We start from the raw sequence: 19,861 nt of genomic DNA, 5'->3' as shown, positions 1-19,861 counted from the left end.
CGTTCTCTCCAGCAGCCAGCAGGGGGCGACTTAAACCTGCGTCCTCTCCAACAGCCAGCAGGGGGCGACTTAAACCTGCGTCCTCTCTAACAGCCAGCAGGGGGCGACTTAAACCTGCGTCCTCTCCAGCAGCCAGCAGGGGGCGACTTAAACCTGCGTCCTCTCCAGCAGCCAGCAGGGGGCGACTTAAACCTGCGTCCTCTCTAGCAGCCAGCAGGGGGCGACTTAAACCTGCGTCCTCTCTAGCAGCCAGCAGGGGGCGACTTAAACCTGCGTCCTCTCTAGCAGCCAGCAGGGGGCGACTTAAACCTGCGTCCTCTCTAACAGCCAGCAGGGGGCGACTTAAACCTGCGTCCTCTCTAACAGCCAGCAGGGGGCGACTTAAACCTGCGTTCTCTCTAGCAGCCAGCAGGGGGCGACTTAAACCTGCGTTCTCTCTAGCAGCCAGCAGGGGGCGACTTAAACCTGCGTCCTCTCTAACAGCCAGCAGGGGGCGACTTAAACCTGCGTCCTCTCTAACAGCCAGCAGGGGGCGACTTAAACCTGCGTTCTCTCTAGCAGCCAGCAGGGGGCGACTTAAACCTGCGTCCTCTCCAGCAGCCAGCAGGGGGCGACTTAAACCTGCGTCCTCTCTAGCAGCCAGCAGGGGGCGACTTAAACCTGCATCCTCTCTAGCAGCCAGCAGGGGGCGACTTAAACCTGCGTCCTCTCTAGCAGCCAGCAGGGGGCGACTTAAACCTGCATCCTCTCTAGCAGCCAGCAGGGGGCGACTTAAACCTGGGTTCTCTCTAACAGCCAGCAGGGGGCGACTTAAACCTGGGTTCTCTCTAACAGCCAGCAAGGGGCGACTCCTCTGGCTGCAGAAAGAAGTGTGATTGTATAGAATTGTATTGATGATTGTATTGTATAGTGATTGTATAGAAGTCTGAGAAAATGTTTCTACTTGTCAGCTGATTTATTCCCTCAGTAAACACTTTCCTGATGAGTTTATGGTCTCGGTCGTACGTCAGGTTAAAGTTAAAGATTTCCCCTGTTTCAACATCTGGAATCAGCACCAGGCTTTTACTGTGAAAATCAGTGCTGGACTTCCTGTGTTGTTGGTAACGTTCAGTCACTTCCTGTCACACAGAGAGGAGGTCCACATGTGTTTGTCATTAACAGAGGGGAAGTGGGGGGGGGGGGGGGGCGTTCCCACAGCAACAAACCAAACTCCACTCAGAAATCAGAGAATTTAAGACGTTAACACAAACAGGAAGTACAACAACACGTCTCTGTATTTACTGATCTCTGACCGTCTCTGATAATCTCTGATAATCTGATCAGATTATCTCAGCATCACCTCTCTCTCTCTCTCAGTGTCTCTCGCCCCGCCTCAGCAGATGGTCTCTCTGAGGATCTGTTTCTGTTTCCACGGCGACCCGAACACGTAACACGTCTCTGAGCGGACGGAATAAAGTTTGATTTGGGAGGTTTGTTACATCGTCACCTGGAGCCTGAAGACAGCGAGGGAACTATTGATTATCAGGTGAGCAGCTTTAAAGAAAAACTTCCTGAAGTATAAATATTACAGTACTTCAGACTCTACGAGTAATACTAATATATAAGAATGACAAAGTAAATGTTCCAGTGAAGTATGGTCAGCTGTTCTCAGGTCAGTTTCATGCAGCCTGTTGGTTCTGCTGTTCTCAGGTCAGTTTCATGCAGCCTGTTGGTTCTGCTGTTCTCAGGTCAGTTTCATGCAGCCTGTTGGTTCTGCTGCTCTCAGGTCAGTTTCATGCAGCCTGTTGGTTCTGCTGTTCTCAGGTCAGTTTCATGCAGCCTGTTGGTTCTGCTGTTCTCAGGTCAGTTTCATGCAGCCTGTTGGTTCTGCTGTTCTCAGGTCAGTTTCATGCAGCCTGTTGGTTCTGCTGTTCTCAGGTCAGTTTCATGCAGCCTGTTGGTTCTGCTGTTCTCAGGTCAGTTTCATACAGCCTGTTGGTTCTGCTGTTCTCAGGTCAGTTTCATGCAGCCTGTTGGTTCTGCTGTTCTCAGGTCAGTTTCATGAGGCCTGTTGGTTCTGCTGTTCTCAGGTCAGTTTCATACAGTTTGTTGGTTCTGCTGCTCCCGGGTCAGTTTCATGCAGCCTGTTGGTTCTGCTGTTCTCAGGTCAGTTTCATGCGGCCTGTTGGTTCTGCTGTTCTCAGGTCAGTTTCATGCAGCCTGTTGGTTCTGCTGCTCTCGGGTCAGTTTCATGCAGCCTGTTGGTTCTGCTGTTCTCAGGTCAGTTTCTTGCAGCCTGTTGGTTCTGCTGTTCTCAGGTCAGTTTCTTGCAGCCTGTTGGTTCTGCTGTTCTCAGGTCAGTTTCATGCAGCCTGTTGGTTCTGCTGTTCTCAGGTCAGTTTCTTGCAGCCTGTTGGTTCTGCTGTTCTCAGGTCAGTTTCATACAGCCTGTTGGTTCTGCTGTTCTCAGGTCAGTTTCATGCAGCCTGTTGGTTCTGCTGTTCTCAGGTCAGTTTCTTGCAGCCTGTTGGTTCTGCTGTTCTCAGGTCAGTTTCATGCAGCCTGTTGGTTCTGCTGTTCTCAGGTCAGTTTCATGAGGCCTGTTGGTTCTGCTGTTCTCAGGTCAGTTTCATACAGTTTGTTGGTTCTGCTGCTCCCGGGTCAGTTTCATGCAGCCTGTTGGTTCTGCTGTTCTCAGGTCAGTTTCATGCAGCCTGTTGGTTCTGCTGCTCCCGGGTCAGTTTCATGCAGCCTGTTGGTTCTGCTGTTCTCAGGTCAGTTTCTTGCAGCCCCGTTGGTTTTCATGAGGCCTGTTGGTTCTGCTGGTCTCAGGTCTGTCTGTCCGTGTTCCTAGTTATCTTCTGCTTCCTGCTGGAGAATAATAGGCGATGCACTCTGGACGTGTGAAGGTTACAGATTCTGATCTCAAATCTGTTCTGATGTTTGAACTACTCACCTGTCCGTGGGGTCAAAGGTTAAATGCAGTGTAAATAAATCCATCGTGGCTTCACGCTGAGTTACAGGAAGGACTCGTTGTTTCTGTGACAGCAGGTCGTTTAACGTCACCAAGTGCTGATCAGTCCGACTAAAGTGACTCTGACAGAAACAGACGCTCACAGACTCAGAGACAGAAGGCCGGCCAGCCGCTCAGCCAGACCTCATCAAAGAGTCTTTAACAACAACTATATAACAAGTCCTTATCAACAAGTCTCTCCCACCGAGTCTGTACCAACAACTCTGTACCAACAAGTCTGTAGCAGCGAGTCCTTATCAACAAGTCTGTATAAATAACTGTATACCAACGAGTCTGTAGCAGCGAGTCCTTATTAACAAGTCTGTACCACTGAGTCTGTACCAACGAGTCGTTACTAATGAGTCTTCACCACCAACTCTATATCAACGAGTCCTTATCAACAAGTCTGTACCAACAACTATATACCAACGAGTCCTTATTAACACGTCTGTACCAACAACTATATACCAGCGAGTCTGTATCAGTGTCCTTATTAACACGTCTGTACCAACAACTATATACCAACGAGTCCTTACTAACACGTCTGTACCAACAACTATATACCAACGAGTCTGTAGCAGTGAGTCCTTATTAACACGTCTGTACCAACAACTATATACCAACGAGTCTTTATTAACACGTCTGTACCAACAACTATATACCAACGAGTCTTTATTAACACGTCTGTACCAACAACTATATACCAACGAGTCCTTATTAACACGTCTGTACCAACAACTATATACCAACGAGTCTTTATAAACACGTCTGTACCAACAACTATATACCAACGAGTCTGTAGCAGTGAGTCCTTATTAACACGTCTGTACCAACAACTATATACCAACGAGTCTGTATCAGTGTCCTTATTAAACACGTCTCTACCAACAACTATATACCAACGAGTCTTTATTAACACGTCTGTACCAACAACTATATACAAACGAGTCCTTACTAACACGTCTGTACCAACAACTATATACCAACGAGTCTGTAGCAGCGAGTCCTTATTAACACGTCTCTACCAACAACTATATACCAACGAGTCTTTATTAACACGTCTGTACCAACAACTATATACCAACGAGTCTGTAGCAGCGAGTCCTTATTAACACGTCTCTACCAACAACTATATACCAACGAGTCTGTAGCAGCGAGTCCTTATTAACACGTCTCTACCAACAACTATATACCAACGAGTCTTTATTAACACGTCTGTACCAACAACTATATACAAACGAGTCCTTACTAAAACGTCTGTACCAACAACTATATACCAACGAGTCTGTAGCAGCGAGTCCTTACTAAAACGTCTGTACCAACAACTATATACCAACGAGTCTGTAGCAGCGAGTCCTTATTAACACGTCTGTACCAACAACTATATACCAACGAGTCCTTATTAACACGTCTGTACCAACAACTATATACCAACGAGTCTGTAGCAGCGAGTCCTTATTAACACGTCTCTACCAACAACTATATACCAACGAGTCCTTACTAACACGTCTGTACCAACAACTATATACCAACAAGTCTGTAACAGCGAGTCCTTATTAACATGTCTGTAGCAACAACTATATACCAACGAATCTGTAGCAGCGAGTCCTTATTAACACGTCTGTACCAACAACTATATACCAACGAGTCCTTATTAACACGTCTGTACCAACAACTATATACCAACGAGTCTGTAGCAGCGAGTCCTTATTAACACGTCTGTACCAACAACTATATACCAACAAGTCTGTATCAGTGAGTCCTTATTAACACGTCTGTACCAACAACTATATACCAACGAGTCTGTATCAGTGTCCTTATTAAACACGTCTGTACCAACAACTATATACCAACGAGTCTTTATTAACACGTCTGTACCAACAACTATATACCAACGAGTCTGTATCAGTGTCCTTATTAACACGTCTGTACCAACAACTATATACCAACAAGTCTTTATAAACACGTCTGTACCAACAACTATATACCAACGAGTCTGTAGCAGTGAGTCCTTATTAACACGTCTGTACCAACAACTATATACCAACGAGTCTGTATCAGTGTCCTTATTAAACACGTCTGTACCAACAACTATATACCAACGAGTCCTTACTAACACGTCTGTACCAACAACTATATACCAACGAGTCTGTAGCAGTGAGTCCTTATTAACACGTCTGTACCAACAACTATATACCAACGAGTCTGTAGCAGCGAGTCCTTATTAACACGTCTGTACCAACAACTATATACCAACGAGTCCTTATTAACACGTCTGTACCAACAACTATATACCAACGAGTCCTTACTAACACGTCTGTACCAACAACTATATACCAACGAGTCTGTAGCAGCGAGTCCTTATTAACACGTCTGTACCAACAACTATATACCAACGAGTCTGTACAAACAACTATATACCAACGAGTCTGTACAAACAACTATATACCAACGAGTCTGTACAAACAACTATATACCAACGAGTCTGTACAAACAACTATATACCAACGAATCTGTAGCAGTGAGTCCTTATTAACACGTCTGTACAAACAACTATATACCAACGAGTCTGTAGCAGCGAGTCCTTATTAACACGTCTGTACCAACAACTATATACCAACGAGTCCTTACTAACACGTCTGTACCAACAACTATATACCAACGAGTCTGTAGCAGCGAGTCCTTATTAACACGTCTCTACCAACAACTATATACCAACGAGTCTTTATTAACACGTCTGTACCAACAACTATATACCAACGAGTCCTTATTAACACGTCTGTACCAACAACTATATACCAACGAGTCCTTATTAACACGTCTGTACCAACAACTATATACCAACGAGTCCTTATTAACACGTCTGTACCAACAACTATATACCAACGAGTCCTTATTAACACGTCTGTACCAACAACTATATACCAACGAGTCTGTAGCAGCGAGTCCTTATTAACACGTCTGTACCAACAACTATATACCAGCGAGTCCTTATTAACACGTCTGTACCAACAACTATATACCAACGAGTCCTTATTAACACGTCTGTACCAACAACTATATACCAACGAGTCCTTATTAACACGTCTGTACCAACAACTATATACCAACGAGTCCTTATTAACACGTCTGTACCAACAACTATATACCAACGAGTCCTTATTAACACGTCTGTACCAACAAGTCCTTATTAACACGTCTGTACCAACAACTATATACCAACGAGTCTTTATTAACACGTCTGTACCAACAACTATATACCAACGAGTCTTTATTAACACGTCTGTACCAACAACTATATACCAACGAGTCTTTATAAACACGTCTGTACCAACAACTATATACCAACGAGTCCTTATTAACACGTCTGTACCAACAACTATATACCAACGAGTCCTTACTAACACGTCTCTACCAACAACTATATACCAACGAGTCTGTACAAACAACTATATACCAACGAGTCTGTACAAACAACTATATACCAACGAGTCTGTACAAACAACTATATACCAACGAGTCTGTACAAACAACTATATACCAACGAGTCTGTAGCAGCGAGTCCTTATTAACACGTCTGTACCAACAACTATATACCAACGAGTCCTTACTAACACGTCTCTACCAACAACTATATACCAACGAGTCTGTACAAACAACTATATACCAACGAGTCTGTACAAACAACTATATACCAACGAGTCTGTACAAACAACTATATACCAACGAGTCTGTACAAACAACTATATACCAACGAATCTGTAGCAGTGAGTCCTTATTAACACGTCTGTACCAACAACTATATACCAACGAATCTGTAGCAGTGAGTCCTTATTAACACGTCTGTACCAACAACTATATACCAACAAGTCTTTATAAACACGTCTGTACCAACAACTATATACCAACGAGTCTGTAGCAGTGAGTCCTTATTAACACGTCTGTACCAACAACTATATACCAACGAGTCCTTACTAACACGTCTCTACCAACGAGTCTGTACAAAAAACTATATACCAACGAGTCTGTAGAAACAACTATATACCAACGAGTCTGTAGCAGCGAGTCCTTATTAACACGTCTGTACCAACAGTTTAATGAGCTGGCAGTCATTGCTTTGTCTTCACATTTAAATATTACACAGCATCAGGTCGCCCTCAGCGCAGAACAAACCTCTGCATGTAACAACACTGTACGCTAGAGCAGCTCCACTAACATGTTTACTGCACATGATGCGTAATCTCAGTGTAAACTGTGAGAATCTGTATGCAGCTTAAGACACGTCGGATCAGTGAATAATTATCTCTTTCGTTCATGATGAGTTGCACTGATGGAACATAATTCCTTTAATATTGGGGATCATATGTTAATATTTGTGAGTGAGCAGGGTGGGGGTGCAGCTGCAGGAAGTACGAGTTTTTAACAGGATGACTGGGTTTTATCAGTTTACTGTGTTTAAATTTACTACATGTGTAGAAGCAGCTGAAATAAAACCACCAAATGCTGCTGAGCCAAGATCCATATAAAAGTTCAACATCTAAAATCTACTTTACTTTAACCTCAAATCAGCTAACACATTACTGCAGGATCAGATTGTGAGCTTATGGTCATGTCTCATGTCTGTTTGTCCCGTCAGATTAAAGCCGATATATTTTAAATATAACATAGGCTGCAGCTGAACAATCTGAATCCAGCACTTTATCGTCCACGAAGGAAATGTAAGTCTGCTAAATGAGGAACTAACAGCAACACTGAATAAAACTTTACTGTGGTAACTTATTGACACTGCGTCAACAGTACATCAAAGTACTGCAGTACAGGTGCTGGTCATATAATTAGAATATCATCAAAAAGTTCATTTATTTCAGTAATTCCATTCAAAAAGTGAAACTTGTATAATGTTTACATTCATTCCACACAGACTGATATATTTCAAGTGTTCATTCCTTTTAATTTTGATGATTATAACTGACAACTAATGAAAACCCAAAATCAGTATCTCAGAAAATTATAATATTGTGAAAAGGTTCAATATTGAAGAAACCTGGTGCCACACTGTAATCAGTTAATTAACTCAAAACACCTGCAAAGGCCTTTAAATGGTCTCTCAGTCTAGTTCTACACAATCACTGCTGACTTGCCGTCCAAAAGACGACCATTGACACCTTGCACAAGGAGGGCAAGACACAAAAGGTCATCGCTAAAGAGGCTGGCTGTTCACAGAGCTCTGTGTCCAAGCACATTAATAGAGAGGCGAAGGGAAGGAAAAGATGTGGTAGAAAAAAGTGTACCAGCAATAGGGATAACCGCACCCTGGAGAGGATTGTGAAACAAAACCCATTCAAAAATGTGGGGGAGATTCACAAAGAGTGGACTGCAGCTGGAGTCAGTGCTTCAAGAACCACCACGATGTATGCAAGACATGGGTTTTAGCTTTCGCATTACACAAGACACAGCGTCAGAAGCGTCTCGCCTGGGCTAAAGACAAAAAGGACTCGACTGCTGCTGAGTGGTCCAAAGTTATGTTCTCTGATGAAAGTAAATTTTGCATTTCCTTTGGAAATCAAGGTCCCAGAGTCTGGAGGAAGAGAGGAGAGGCACAGAATCCACGTTGCTTGAAGTCCAGTGTAAAGTTTCCACAGTCAGTGATGGTTTGGGGTGCCATGTCATCTGCTGGTGTTGGTCCACTGTGTTTTCTGAGGTCCAAGGTCAACGCAGCCGTCTACCAGGAAGTTTTAGAGCACTTCATGCTTCCTGCTGCTGACCAACTTTATGGAGATGCAGATTTCATTTTCCAACAGGACTTGGCACCTGCACACAGTGCCAAAGCTATCAGGACCTGGTTTAAGGACCATGGTGTCCCTGTTCTTAATTGGCCAGCAAACTGGCCTGACCTTAACCCTATAGAAAATCTATGGGCTATTGTGAAGAGGAAGATACGATACGCCAGACCCAACAATGCAGAAGAGCTGAAGGCCACTATCAGAGCAACCTGGGCTCTCATAACACCTGAGCAGTGCTGCAGACTGATGGACTCCATGCCACGCCGCATTGCTGCAGTAATTCAGGCAAAAGGAGCCCCAGCTAAGTATTGAGTGCTGTACATGCTCATACTTTTCATGTTCATACTTTTCAGTTGGCCAACATTTCTAAAAATCCTTTTTTTATATTGGTCTTAAGTAATATTCTAATTTTTGGAGATACTGAATTTGGGATTTTCATTGTCAGTTTTAATCATCACAATTAAATGAAATAAACATTTGAAATATATTAGTCTGTGTGTAATGAATGAATATAATATCCAAGTTTCACTTTTTGAATGGAATTACTGAAATAAATCTACTTTTTGATGATATTCTAATTATATGACCAGCACCTGTATATAGGTATTTGGAGGGGTTTATCTTTTTTACCTGCTGACTGTATGACCAAACAAATCGAACAGCATTTTCACCACATGGCTTTTGTTTTCAACTTCTGGACTGTTTGAGTTTTGCCTTTGTGACTGTAAACCGGACTAGGAACTGGATCTCACCCGGTTCAGGTGTGTTTGTGTTTCAGGATGATGCTGAATGACAGGTGGACCATCATGAACAACAGCAGCTCCGAGCTTGACAGCAAACGACCGAGTAAACACAAGGTAAGGCCTCAGACATGCTACATTAGCAGTTAGCATGTTAGCTTGCCAGTTAGACCCAAACCCGGGCTGACTCCCCCCATCGTCCCCCAACAGACAGACACACAAACCAAGCGAACGACAGACACACAAAGAGTTAATTCGTGTTAATCTGGAGTTAATCTGTCAGATTAAAGTGTCTCTAATCTGCAGCAGCTGTCGCCTTCACTGACATCGACTGAGGATCTACAGATTAAACACTACAGAACACACACATAGTCCGCACCACAGGGGAGGTGTTAACCCACAACCCACATCCAGACTGCATCCAGACTGCTGTAACCCTCTTATTGGTGGAGGAAGAAATATTCAGTCATAAAATTACAGATAATGTCTGTCATAACAAACAAATATGTATTTCAAAGCATTACCATGTCTTCTTTCCTCAATATAGCATCAAATTAAAGCCAATTAAAATTATTTTAAACAATCAAAAATTACTTTTTGCTGATGGGTTTTTGGCCTGTCCCTCGAGATGATTGTTCTATTTCAGCAAGGCTTGTAATTTGCAAAATGTAGGCAACATTTTTCCATTTACATATTGTTTAAAGTACAATGTTATAGTTAAAATTAAGCATATTGTTAATTCAGGCAGGCAACGAAGTCAAGCTCAGCTCACAAACCCAATACATTGGCTGATAGCAGTCCATGTCAAGTCAAGCTTTCATCAGCTGATTTCCCTCCAAGCATTCATTGGCAATTGGTTTGTACACGGAAGGGCGGGGAGGTGCTCTTCCAGTCTTATGGCTTTCTATGTCGGCATGTGGAAGGGCGAGGAGGTGGAGGAGGGGAGGTGCTCTCCCAGAGGGTACCAGAACAGAGCAACACTGCCAAACATAATTCCTGCAAGCAAATAAAGTATATGAGGAATTTGTCCTGACTGAACTTTGTTTTTGACATAAATATATATTAAATACATTAATTTATCTGTGTCACCACAGAATATTATTATTATTATACCTACTACATACTACACTACATTCATCTGATTTACAGATTTCATTAAACTCATCATGTCACATGTTACTTTTTGATGAGACATATTGATTGATCGTACTGCGTGTGTGTGTTCAGAGGTGCTGCAGCTTCCTGTTATGGTCCGTCGTCGTTTTAATCGTCATAGCAACCATCGTCACAGTAACAGTCACTATCCTGTACCTGAACCAGTATCCTCTGCCCTTCATCAGCAGGTAAACTCACCTGTCTGTCTGACTCACCTTTCTGTCTGACCCACCTGTCTGTTTGTCTGACTCACTCTCTGTCATTGTTGTCACAGTAACAGGGGCGGGGTCTCCTCCTCCTCACCTGTAATCTCAACCAATCCCAGAGAGTCTGGCGCCCTGGTGTCCATCTCCCGGGTCGCAGACGGAGAGCCAATCAGCATTTTCTTGGACCCGAACTGTCCAGACTATAGCGATAGCTTCCTGCGCTGGGAGGCGCTGCAGAGCTCTCTGCTGCGAGCGCTGTCCAATCACAACGCAGATGACTGGCAGGACGCGGGATTGGTCCAGAAGCTGGCCGAGGAGCTGAAGGTGTTGTCAGGCCACGCCCACCACCTGAGGCTGGAAGCTGATTCGCTGAAAAGAGGTCAAGGTGTTCTGGACCAGCAACTGGTCGCCTTGCAGAGCGAGCAGAGCCGCATCTCTCAGGTTCATTTAGAAAAATAAAACTCAATCAAATATAGTTCATTACTAAATAAAGCAAAGAGAATTACACTTAACATAATCAGAAACCCAATAAAAATAAAATGTTTAAATAAAATAAACAAATTAACAGTCAGTACAAGACATTAATACAATGCGTACCTCTCTTACCTGTGCAGGTGTTATCTGACAGCCACTCAGGTGTGATGAAGCTGGCTGCAGGTTTCAGTGATTCTCTGCTCGGCCTGCAGAGGGAGACAGAGAGTCTGAGGAGGCTCAGCAGTGAGCTGCAGAGGGACAGCAGAGACAGAGGTACTACTACACAGTACTACAAACAGTACTACACACAGTACTACACACAGTACTACACACAGTACTACAGAGGGAGACAGAGAGTCTGAGGAGGCTCAGCAGTGAGCTGCAGAGGGACAGCAGAGACAGAGGTACTACTACACAGTACTACAAACAGTACTACACACAGTACTACACACCAGTAAACAGCAGTAAACGTTGATTACTATTAACGGTGGTGCCCCGAACGACCCTGTGGCTTCCACTGCTGATTGGCTCACACCTCTGACACGCCCACCAAACGGGATAAAATGCCTTGAAGCCCGTTTCAAGGAAACATGTCGTTCAGCCGGGGCAAAAAGTTTTGAAGAACTTGGCCTCGTCGCTGCACCTGTGACGGACACCTGTCATTCAAACCTGTCTGTCTGGATGTCTCTCGCCCTCAGCTGGGAGACCCACAGACTGTAGTGATGTCATGGCGTCAGGCGGCGCTCAGGACGGCGTTTACTCTGTGTTTCCAACCCACGACCCCGACGGCTTCATGGTTTACTGTGACATGACCACCGATGGAGGAGGCTGGACGGTAACACACGCACAAACACACACACACCTATGTAAGGTACCTCACACCTATGTGTCTGAGCTCGTTAGCTCTAATAAGCTTAGCGAGCAAACATATAAAACCTGTCAGGCCGTCCTGGATTAACCTGCAGCTGATCCGTCACGTTCTTTTATTGATTTTGAGAGAGGCCTGTTTAAATGATTGATCATTACCACGGTTGCACTAAAACAAAATTATAGACCCACTTATTCTAACTTCTGCTCCCATCTCTGTGTAGCAAGTCTCGAGTCAGGTTTTCCACAAGGCAGACTCGCAGAAGCCCCGCCCCCTGGCTCTGTGATTGGATAGTCAAATGATGTGTTAATCTGAGCGTCTTCATTGGCCATTCAGGAGTCACAGGTGGGGCTGTAGCACCCGTGGGTCTGATACCCGTGTAGCTGCAAACCACACAGTGGAAATCATTTCTGCAAATGTTTTACCGTCGTTCACTAAATGTGGCGTCCAGCTACAGATCTGTTCACGGGTTCAAACGTTTCATCTACGTGTTCCAGAAACATTCGGACTTTATGTGACGTGGCAGCAGAGGTGAAGAACGAGTTGATGAAATACATTAATACAGGACGTAATAATCAGCTGACTGAATCAGACATCATGAATGAAATGTAATGACATATCAGCTGACATGAACACTGTGTGTGCAGGTGATCCAGAGGAGGGAGGACGGCTCGGTGAATTTCTTCAGAGAGTGGGCTGCATACAGAGACGGGTTCGGCAAAACTACAGGAGAGCACTGGCTAGGTCTGACTCACACACACACGATCTGTGAATATAACAAAACAAGAATTAGTTTAATGATGACGGTTCAGTTTATCAGAAGAACTACAAACAGAAAGAAAAAGGTAAACTACAAACAGGAAGAAGGTGGTAAACTACAAACAGGGAGAAGGTGGTAAACTACATACAGGGAAAAGGTGGTAAACTACATACAGGGAGAAGGTGGTCAACTACATACAGGGAGAAGGTGGTCAACTACAAACAGGGAGAAGGTGGTCAACTACATACAGGGAGAAGGTGGTAAACTACAAACAGGAAGAAGGTGGTAAACTACATACAGGGAGAAGGTGGTAAACTACATACAGGGAGAAGGTGGTAAACTACATACAGGGAGAAGGTGGTAAACTACATACAGGAAGAAGGTGGTAAACTACATACAGGGAGAAGGTGGTAAACTACATACAGGGAGAAGGTGGTAAACTACAAACAGGGAGAAGGTGGTAAACTACATACAGGGAGAAGGTGGTAAACTACATACAGGGAGAAGGTGGTAAACTACATAAGGTGGTAAACTACATACAGGAAGAAGGTGGTAAACTACATACAGGAAGAAGGTGGTAAACTACATACAGGGAGAAGGTGGTAAACTACATACAGGGAGAAGGTGGTAAACTACATACAGGGAGAAGGTGGTAAACTACATACAGGAAGAAGGTGGTAAACTACATACAGGGAGAAGGTGGTAAACTACAAACAGGAAGAAGGTGGTAAACTACATACAGGAAGAAGAAGGTAAACTACAAACAGGAAGTAACCAGATGTAACCTGCCAGCGTCTCGCTGTCCCTCAGGTTGGACACAGGGACACATATTGATGATTGTGAGTGATCATGTGGTTTCCTCTACCTGGTGTCTGTAAAGCAGAGCTGGCTTCAGAGAGGTCTGAGACATGTTGATCTTTTAGTCTCAGGACCAGCAGCATAAGGGACTCTTCAGGGTTTAAAGAGCCTTGATCTGGAGGGAGTCTTTAGAACAGGATCTGCAGAGCATCAGGAAGTTTGGTTGTCTTTACTGGAGGTCTATTATCAGAGGAAACCTCCCTGATTCTGCTCTACAGGCATCTGGAGGAGTCTTTCTCTGAATGTTCAGCATGTCCGCTCTCAGTGCTTCTCCCAGCTGTTGGAGTTCTGATGACTGAGTGGATCCAAACTTCACCTCCAGAGCGACTTAACACACCGTCAGAGATTTAACTCCAGATTTCAGACAGGAAACTTTTAATATAGATTTTCTGTTTGATTGCATAGAGAGCCCTACCAGTTGTTTCTTTTAGTGCAGTCCAGAGCCCTTTAAAGAGACAGTCGCGTCAGCAGGGGTCCAAAATGTTACATCGTCACGTGGTTCACGGAGACCGCAGATAGTTCCCGGAAGTCCTAGACGGGCATTTCAAAATGAGCGAGAGAAATGACAAAAAGGCGATTTTAACTGATTTCTGGTAATTTATACAATAAATGCGTTGATTTACAATATTTGCACAGCACAGTGACACGTGTATTTAGTTACATTACTCTTTTTTTTAAAAAGGATTTAAAATGATATATTTTTGACAATAACAGCTACAATGACCTACCTTGTGGACATTTTTTGGCCAACCTTATATTGGAAAGTGTGTTCCTCTTGAAAACACGTTTAAAATTCAGATCAGATTTACCTTTCTAACATACCTTTTATAATCCCGTGGTACCAGGGTTAATTGATCTTAATGTCTAATGTAAACTTTATGACTTTAGATAGAACAGACAGGTGACCATCAATGATTGTCATGGATTAATTTAATAAATCTCCAATAAACTCAGAAAACAGCATGTTAATTGGTTTGTGCCTGCGTGCTTTCTTACAATAGTCTACAGCACAGTTTATTGTGCTGTGTGGAGATGATGCTGCAGTCAGTCAGAAAAATGAGTACGAATGTTTGGTTTCCCAGCTGACATGGTGAGGAGGGAAAAAATGGTTAACTCAGGTCAACAGGAGCAACTTACAACCAGTAAAGACGCTAACAACAAAAAAATATGAGGGGTACTTTTTCCACGGAGAAAGAACACATCACTGGCTTTATGTTTGGTTTATTAAAACATCACTGCAGATGATCTTCAGGCTCCACTGAACCCCCTGTGATTCTTGTGCTGAGAGGGGGAGAACAAGAGAAAGGGTTAGACAAACCTACACATCTGTAAAGATTCATCCAGGTCATGTTTATCCAAGAAAAGGTGAATCGGGAGCATCTGGACGTGTCAGAAGAAGTCCAGTTGCTCTCAGTTCAACCTTTCTTGTAAACGGCTACAGGTTTGATTGAGAAAGTTCTGGATCTTCATTAACAGCTTTTGCTGCTGATGTTGGCATCAGTTACTAGATAGTTTGTTAGTTAGTGAGTGTTTTTATTTTTTCAAACAGTTCTCACACACAGGAACTCTGATGATGTGATATGAATTTGTATAGAGTAATTATGTAATTAGAGTAAACATATCCAGTAAGAATTGAGTGTACACACACACACACACGTAAATAAACCTGAATTGTTGTGTGGAAAACAAGCTCATAAGCTAAGACGGGATGCAGACACTGGGAGAAAGGAAAGAAAATGATAAAACATTTGAAGATTTCTTGTAAATGGTATATTATTACAGGCATTTACACTCACCACTCAGTCCTCTTTAACATCACTGCTCCTCCACCTCGCAGAGTCTACTGCTCTAATATAATTAATGAACATTGTTTTTATAATATGCTAGTATTGTCAGATATGGTTTAACCAGAACCCAGTAGCAGCCTCAGACGGGAGGCCTTTTCACAGACTTTATTGATAGGCAGGGACGGCAGGCAGTGTTTGCTCCTCCAGAAAAAACAGGCAGGTATGGGCATAAGGGAAGGCGTCCTCTCCAGACTGAGAAAACCAAAGACAAAGTTAATCACAAGGCATAACAGAGAACAATGGTCGCAACAAGGCTGGGTGCCAGCAAAAGACCTACTCTATACAACATAACAATCCAGCGAAGGCTGAGGAGAACTGCAGGGCTTATGAAGCAGCACAGAACCACATGATATGGATCAGGTGTGCTAATCAGTCTGCCAGACAGGTGAGTGAGCCCCATGCTTCCCCACCAGTCACGCCTCCTGTCAAACTGCAAAGGTAGAGAGAAAAACCAAAACACACCAGCCAGCCTCACACACTCAGAAACAGGAAGTAAGAAAACACAGACAACCACACACAGACCCTCCCAGCGTAGTCATAGTTGAGACCTCGTGACAAGTATACTACTTTTAGTGTTAGGGATAACTCCCCCCAAATAAATAAATGACGTTTTGAAATATTTTATTTATACATGCACCACTAAAATATTTAAATACTATTAAATCCCACCCCCCAAAAATACGTATTTTAAAATAAATTAATAAGCTGCCCCTGTTTATATTGTGTGCTGCTTGTTAACCGTTAATGTCCCTAAATCTTCTAATTTAGTGGGGACGTCCACTAACATCTTTTAATGCACATGTTATCTTCATTCAGTTGTGCTAATAATACATAATCTTGTTTTTTACACGTCTTACCTTTCAAACGTGCATCCCAGACAGCATTTTCTATTGCAGCTCCGCTGCGCTGTTAGCATTTGATGCTAACTTCCGGGAACTATTCAGACGCTGCATGATCCGCCATTGCTGTGAAAACTGGTCCACTGAAGTGAACGGAGGTGACGCGACTCTGTCTTTAAAGGGCTCTGGTGCAGTCGCTGCCTACAGTTCCCTGCCAATGTGATGTGAAGGCAATCTCACCTGTCTCACCTGTCTCACCTGTCTCACCTGTCTGCCTCTCTCTCACCTGTCTCTCTCTCACCTGTCTCTCTCTCACCTGTCTCTCTCTCACCTGTCTCTCTCTCTCTCACCTGTCTCTCTCTCACCTGTCTGTGTCTCACCTGTCTGCCTCTCTCTCACCTGTCCCTCTCTCACCTGTCTCTCTCTCACCTGTCTCTCTCTCACCTGTCTCTCTCTCTCTCACCTGTCTCTCTCTCACCTGTCTGTCTCTCTCTCACCTGTCCCTCTCTCACCTGTCTCTCTCTCACCTGTCTCACCTGTCTCTCTCTCTCACACCTGTCTCTCTCTCACCTGTCCGTCTCTCTCTCACCTGTCTCTCTCTCACCTGTCTCTCTCTCACCTGTCTGTCTCTCTCTCACCTGTCTGTGTCCCCTGTTTGTCTCACCTGTCTGTCTCTCTCTCACCTGTCTGTCTCTCTCTCACCTGTCTGTGTCCCCTGTCTGTCTCACCTGTCTGTCTCCTGTCTCCCACCTGTCTGTGTCCCCTGTCTGTCTCACCTGTCTGTCTCTCTCTCACCTGTCTCTCTCTCGTCTGTCTCTCTCTCACCTGTCTGTCTCACATGTCTGTCTCTCTCTCACCTGTCTGTGTCTCACCTGTCTCTCTCTCACCTGTCTGTGTCTCACCTGTCTGCCTCTCTCTCACCTGTCCCTCTCTCACCTGTCTCTCTCTCACCTGTCTGTGTCTCACCTGTCTGCCTCTCTCTCACCTGTCCCTCTCTCACCTGTCTCTCTCTCACCTGTCTCTCTCTCACCTGTCTGTCTCTCTCTCACCTGTCTGTGTCCCCTGTCTGTCTCACCTGTCTGTCTCTCTCTCACCTGTCTGTCTCTCTCTCACCTGTCTGTGTCCCCTGTCTGTCTCACCTGTCTGTCTCTCTCTCACCTGTCTGTGTCCCCTGTCTGTCTCACCTGTCTGTCTCTCTCTCACCTGTCTCTCTCTCGTCTGTCTCTCTCTCACCTGTCTGTCTCACATGTCTGTCTCTCTCTCACCTGTCTGTGTCTCACCTGTCTCTCTCTCACCTGTCTGTGTCTCACCTGTCTGCCTCTCTCTCACCTGTCCCTCTCTCACCTGTCTCTCTCTCACCTGTCTGTCTCTCACCTGTCTCTCTCTCACCTGTCTGTGTCTCACCTGTCTGTCTCTCTCTCACCTGTCTGTCTCTCTCTCACCTGTCTGTCTCTCTCTCACCTGTCTCACCTGTCTCTCTCTCTCACCTGTCTGCCTCTCTCTCACCTGTCCCTCTCTCACCTGTCTCTCTCTCACCTGTCTGTCTCTCTCTCACCTGTCTGTGTCCCTGTCTCTCTCACCTGTCTGTCTCTCTCTCACCTGTCTGTCTCTCTCTCACCTGTCTGTGTCCCCTGTCTGTCTCACCTGTCTGTCTCTCTCTCACCTGTCTGTGTCCCCTGTCTGCCTCACCTGTCTGTCCCCTGTCTCCCACCTGTCTGTCCCCCTGTCTCTCACCTGTCTGTCTCACCTGTCTGTCCCCCTGTCTTTCACCTGTCTCCCACCTGTCTGTCTCCCCTGTCTCTCACCTGTCTGTCCCCTGTCTGTCCCCTGTCTGTCCCCTGTCTTTCACCTGTCTCCCACCTGTCTGTCCCCCTGCCTGTCCCCTGTCTCTCACCTGTCTGTCCCCCTGTCTGTGTCCCCTGTCTGTCTCACCTGTCTGTCCCCCTGCCTGTCCCCTGTCTCTCACCTGTCTGTCCCCCTGTCTGTGTCACCTGTCTGTCTCACCTGTCTGTCCCCTGCCTGTCCCCTGTCTCTCACCTGTCTGTCCCCCTGTCTGTGTCTCACCTGTCTGCCTCTCTCTCACCTGTCTCTCTCTCACCTGTCTGTGTCTCACCTGTCTGTCTCTCTTTCACCTGTCTCTCTCTCACCTGTCTGTCTCTCTCTTACCTGTCTCACCTTTCTCTCTCTCTCTCACCTGTCTCTCTCTCACCTGTCTGCCTCTCTCTCACCTGTCTCTCTCTCACCTGTCTCTCTCTCACCTGTCTGCCTCTCTCTCACCTGTCCCTCTCTCACCTGTCTCTCTCTCACCTGTCTGTCTCTCTCTCACCTGTCTGTGTCCCCTGTCTGTCTCACCTGTCTGTCTCTCTCTCACCTGTCTGTGTCCCCTGTCTGTCTCACCTGTCTGTCTCTCTCTCACCTGTCTGTGTCCCCTGTCTGTCTCACCTGTCTGTCTCTCTCTCACCTGTCTCTCTCTCATCTGTCTGCCTCTCACCTGTCTGTCTCTCTCTCCCCTGTCTGTCTCACCTGTCTGTCTCTCTCTCACCTGTCTGTCTCTCACCTGTCTGTCTCTCTCTCACCTGTCTGTGTCCCCTGTTTGTCTTACCTGTCTGTCTCTCTCTAACCTGTCTGTCTCTGTCTCACCTGTCTGTGTCCCTGTCACTCACCTGTCTCCCACCTGTCTGTGTCCCCTGTCTGTCACATGTCTGTCCCCCTATCTCCCACCTGTCTGTCCCCCGTCTCTCACCTGTCTGCCTCACCTGTCTGTCCCCTGTCTCTCACCTGTCTGTCCCCTGTCTCTCACCTGTCTGTCCCCCTGTCTCCCACCTGTCTGTCCCCCTGTCTCTCACCTGTCTCTCACCTGTCTGTCTCACCTGTCTGTCCCCCTGTCTTTCACCTGTCTGTCCCCTGTCTCCCACCTGTCTGTCCCCCTGCCTGTCCCCTGTCTCTCACCTGTCTGTCCCCCTGTCTGTGTCCCCTGTCTGTCTCACCTGTCTGTCCCCCTGCCTGTCCCCTGTCTGTGTCCCCTGTCTGTGTCCCCTGTCTGTCTCACCTGTCTGTCCCTGTCTCTCACCTGTCTGTGTCACCTGTCTCTCACCTGTCTGTCTCCCTGTCTGTGTCCCCTGTCTCTCAGGTCTCCAGAGGATCTACTCTCTCACTGGCTCCGGTGGTTATGAGTTACGGATCGACATGGCTGACTTCGATAACGCCACAGCCTTCGCTCGTTACGCTGAGTTCTCTGTTGGTCGAGACTCAGTGAACCCCGAGGAGGACGGGTACCCGCTGACCGTGGACCAGTACTCCGGGACCGCAGGTACGAATACTAGTAGTACTGCTGTAGTA

General features: G+C 45.5%; 1 protein-coding gene and 3 long non-coding RNA genes across 6 annotated transcripts in view; 1 reads left to right on the top strand and 3 right to left on the bottom strand.

Moving 5' to 3' along the window:
• LOC119891415 (fibrinogen C domain containing 1) overlaps positions 1 to 19,861 on the top strand; it is a 45,390-nt gene that overhangs the window by 24,099 nt on the left and 1,430 nt on the right. The window contains exons 2-9 of one of the 2 annotated variants that reach the window (XM_038703054.1): positions 1,357 to 1,525; positions 9,554 to 9,632; positions 10,743 to 10,858; positions 10,945 to 11,317; positions 11,491 to 11,623; positions 12,049 to 12,185; positions 12,866 to 12,962; positions 19,653 to 19,832. In XM_038703054.1, coding sequence (XP_038558982.1) covers positions 9,555 to 9,632; positions 10,743 to 10,858; positions 10,945 to 11,317; positions 11,491 to 11,623; positions 12,049 to 12,185; positions 12,866 to 12,962; positions 19,653 to 19,832 — 1,114 coding nt within the window. In that variant the 5' untranslated portion in view covers positions 1,357 to 1,525; position 9,554. Of the gene's footprint in view, positions 1 to 1,200; positions 1,526 to 9,553; positions 9,633 to 10,742; positions 10,859 to 10,944; positions 11,318 to 11,490; positions 11,624 to 12,048; positions 12,186 to 12,865; positions 12,963 to 19,652; positions 19,833 to 19,861 lie in introns of those variants that run through there. The other variant, XM_038703053.1, reaches the window with a different exon arrangement.
• On the bottom strand, positions 9,762 to 11,037 carry LOC119891419. Its single transcript, XR_005442438.1, has 2 exons — positions 10,974 to 11,037; positions 9,762 to 10,511 (listed from the first exon to the last, which is right to left on the bottom strand). It is a non-coding gene; the product is annotated as an uncharacterized LOC119891419 (long non-coding RNA).
• LOC119891418 lies at positions 11,246 to 12,027 on the bottom strand. The gene is made up of 3 exons (XR_005442437.1): positions 11,803 to 12,027; positions 11,483 to 11,556; positions 11,246 to 11,312 (listed from the first exon to the last, which is right to left on the bottom strand). It is a non-coding gene; the product is annotated as an uncharacterized LOC119891418 (long non-coding RNA).
• Positions 14,303 to 16,774, bottom strand: LOC119891417. 2 transcript variants are annotated; one of them, XR_005442436.1, is made up of 4 exons: positions 15,633 to 16,774; positions 15,015 to 15,117; positions 14,833 to 14,918; positions 14,303 to 14,367 (listed from the first exon to the last, which is right to left on the bottom strand). It is a non-coding gene; the product is annotated as an uncharacterized LOC119891417 (long non-coding RNA). The 2 variants fall into 2 exon arrangements; XR_005442435.1 differs by having other exon boundaries at positions 14,833 to 15,117.

The sequence above is a fragment of the Micropterus salmoides genome, unplaced genomic scaffold (assembly GCF_014851395.1).
Source record: "Micropterus salmoides isolate LMB-PRFRI ecotype aquatic unplaced genomic scaffold, ASM1485139v1 Ms_hic_scaffold_7, whole genome shotgun sequence".
Classification (NCBI taxonomy): domain Eukaryota; kingdom Metazoa; phylum Chordata; class Actinopteri; order Centrarchiformes; family Centrarchidae; genus Micropterus; species Micropterus salmoides.
The sequence above is the reverse complement of the archived record's forward strand: the minus strand, read 5'-3'. Positions and strand labels throughout refer to the sequence as shown.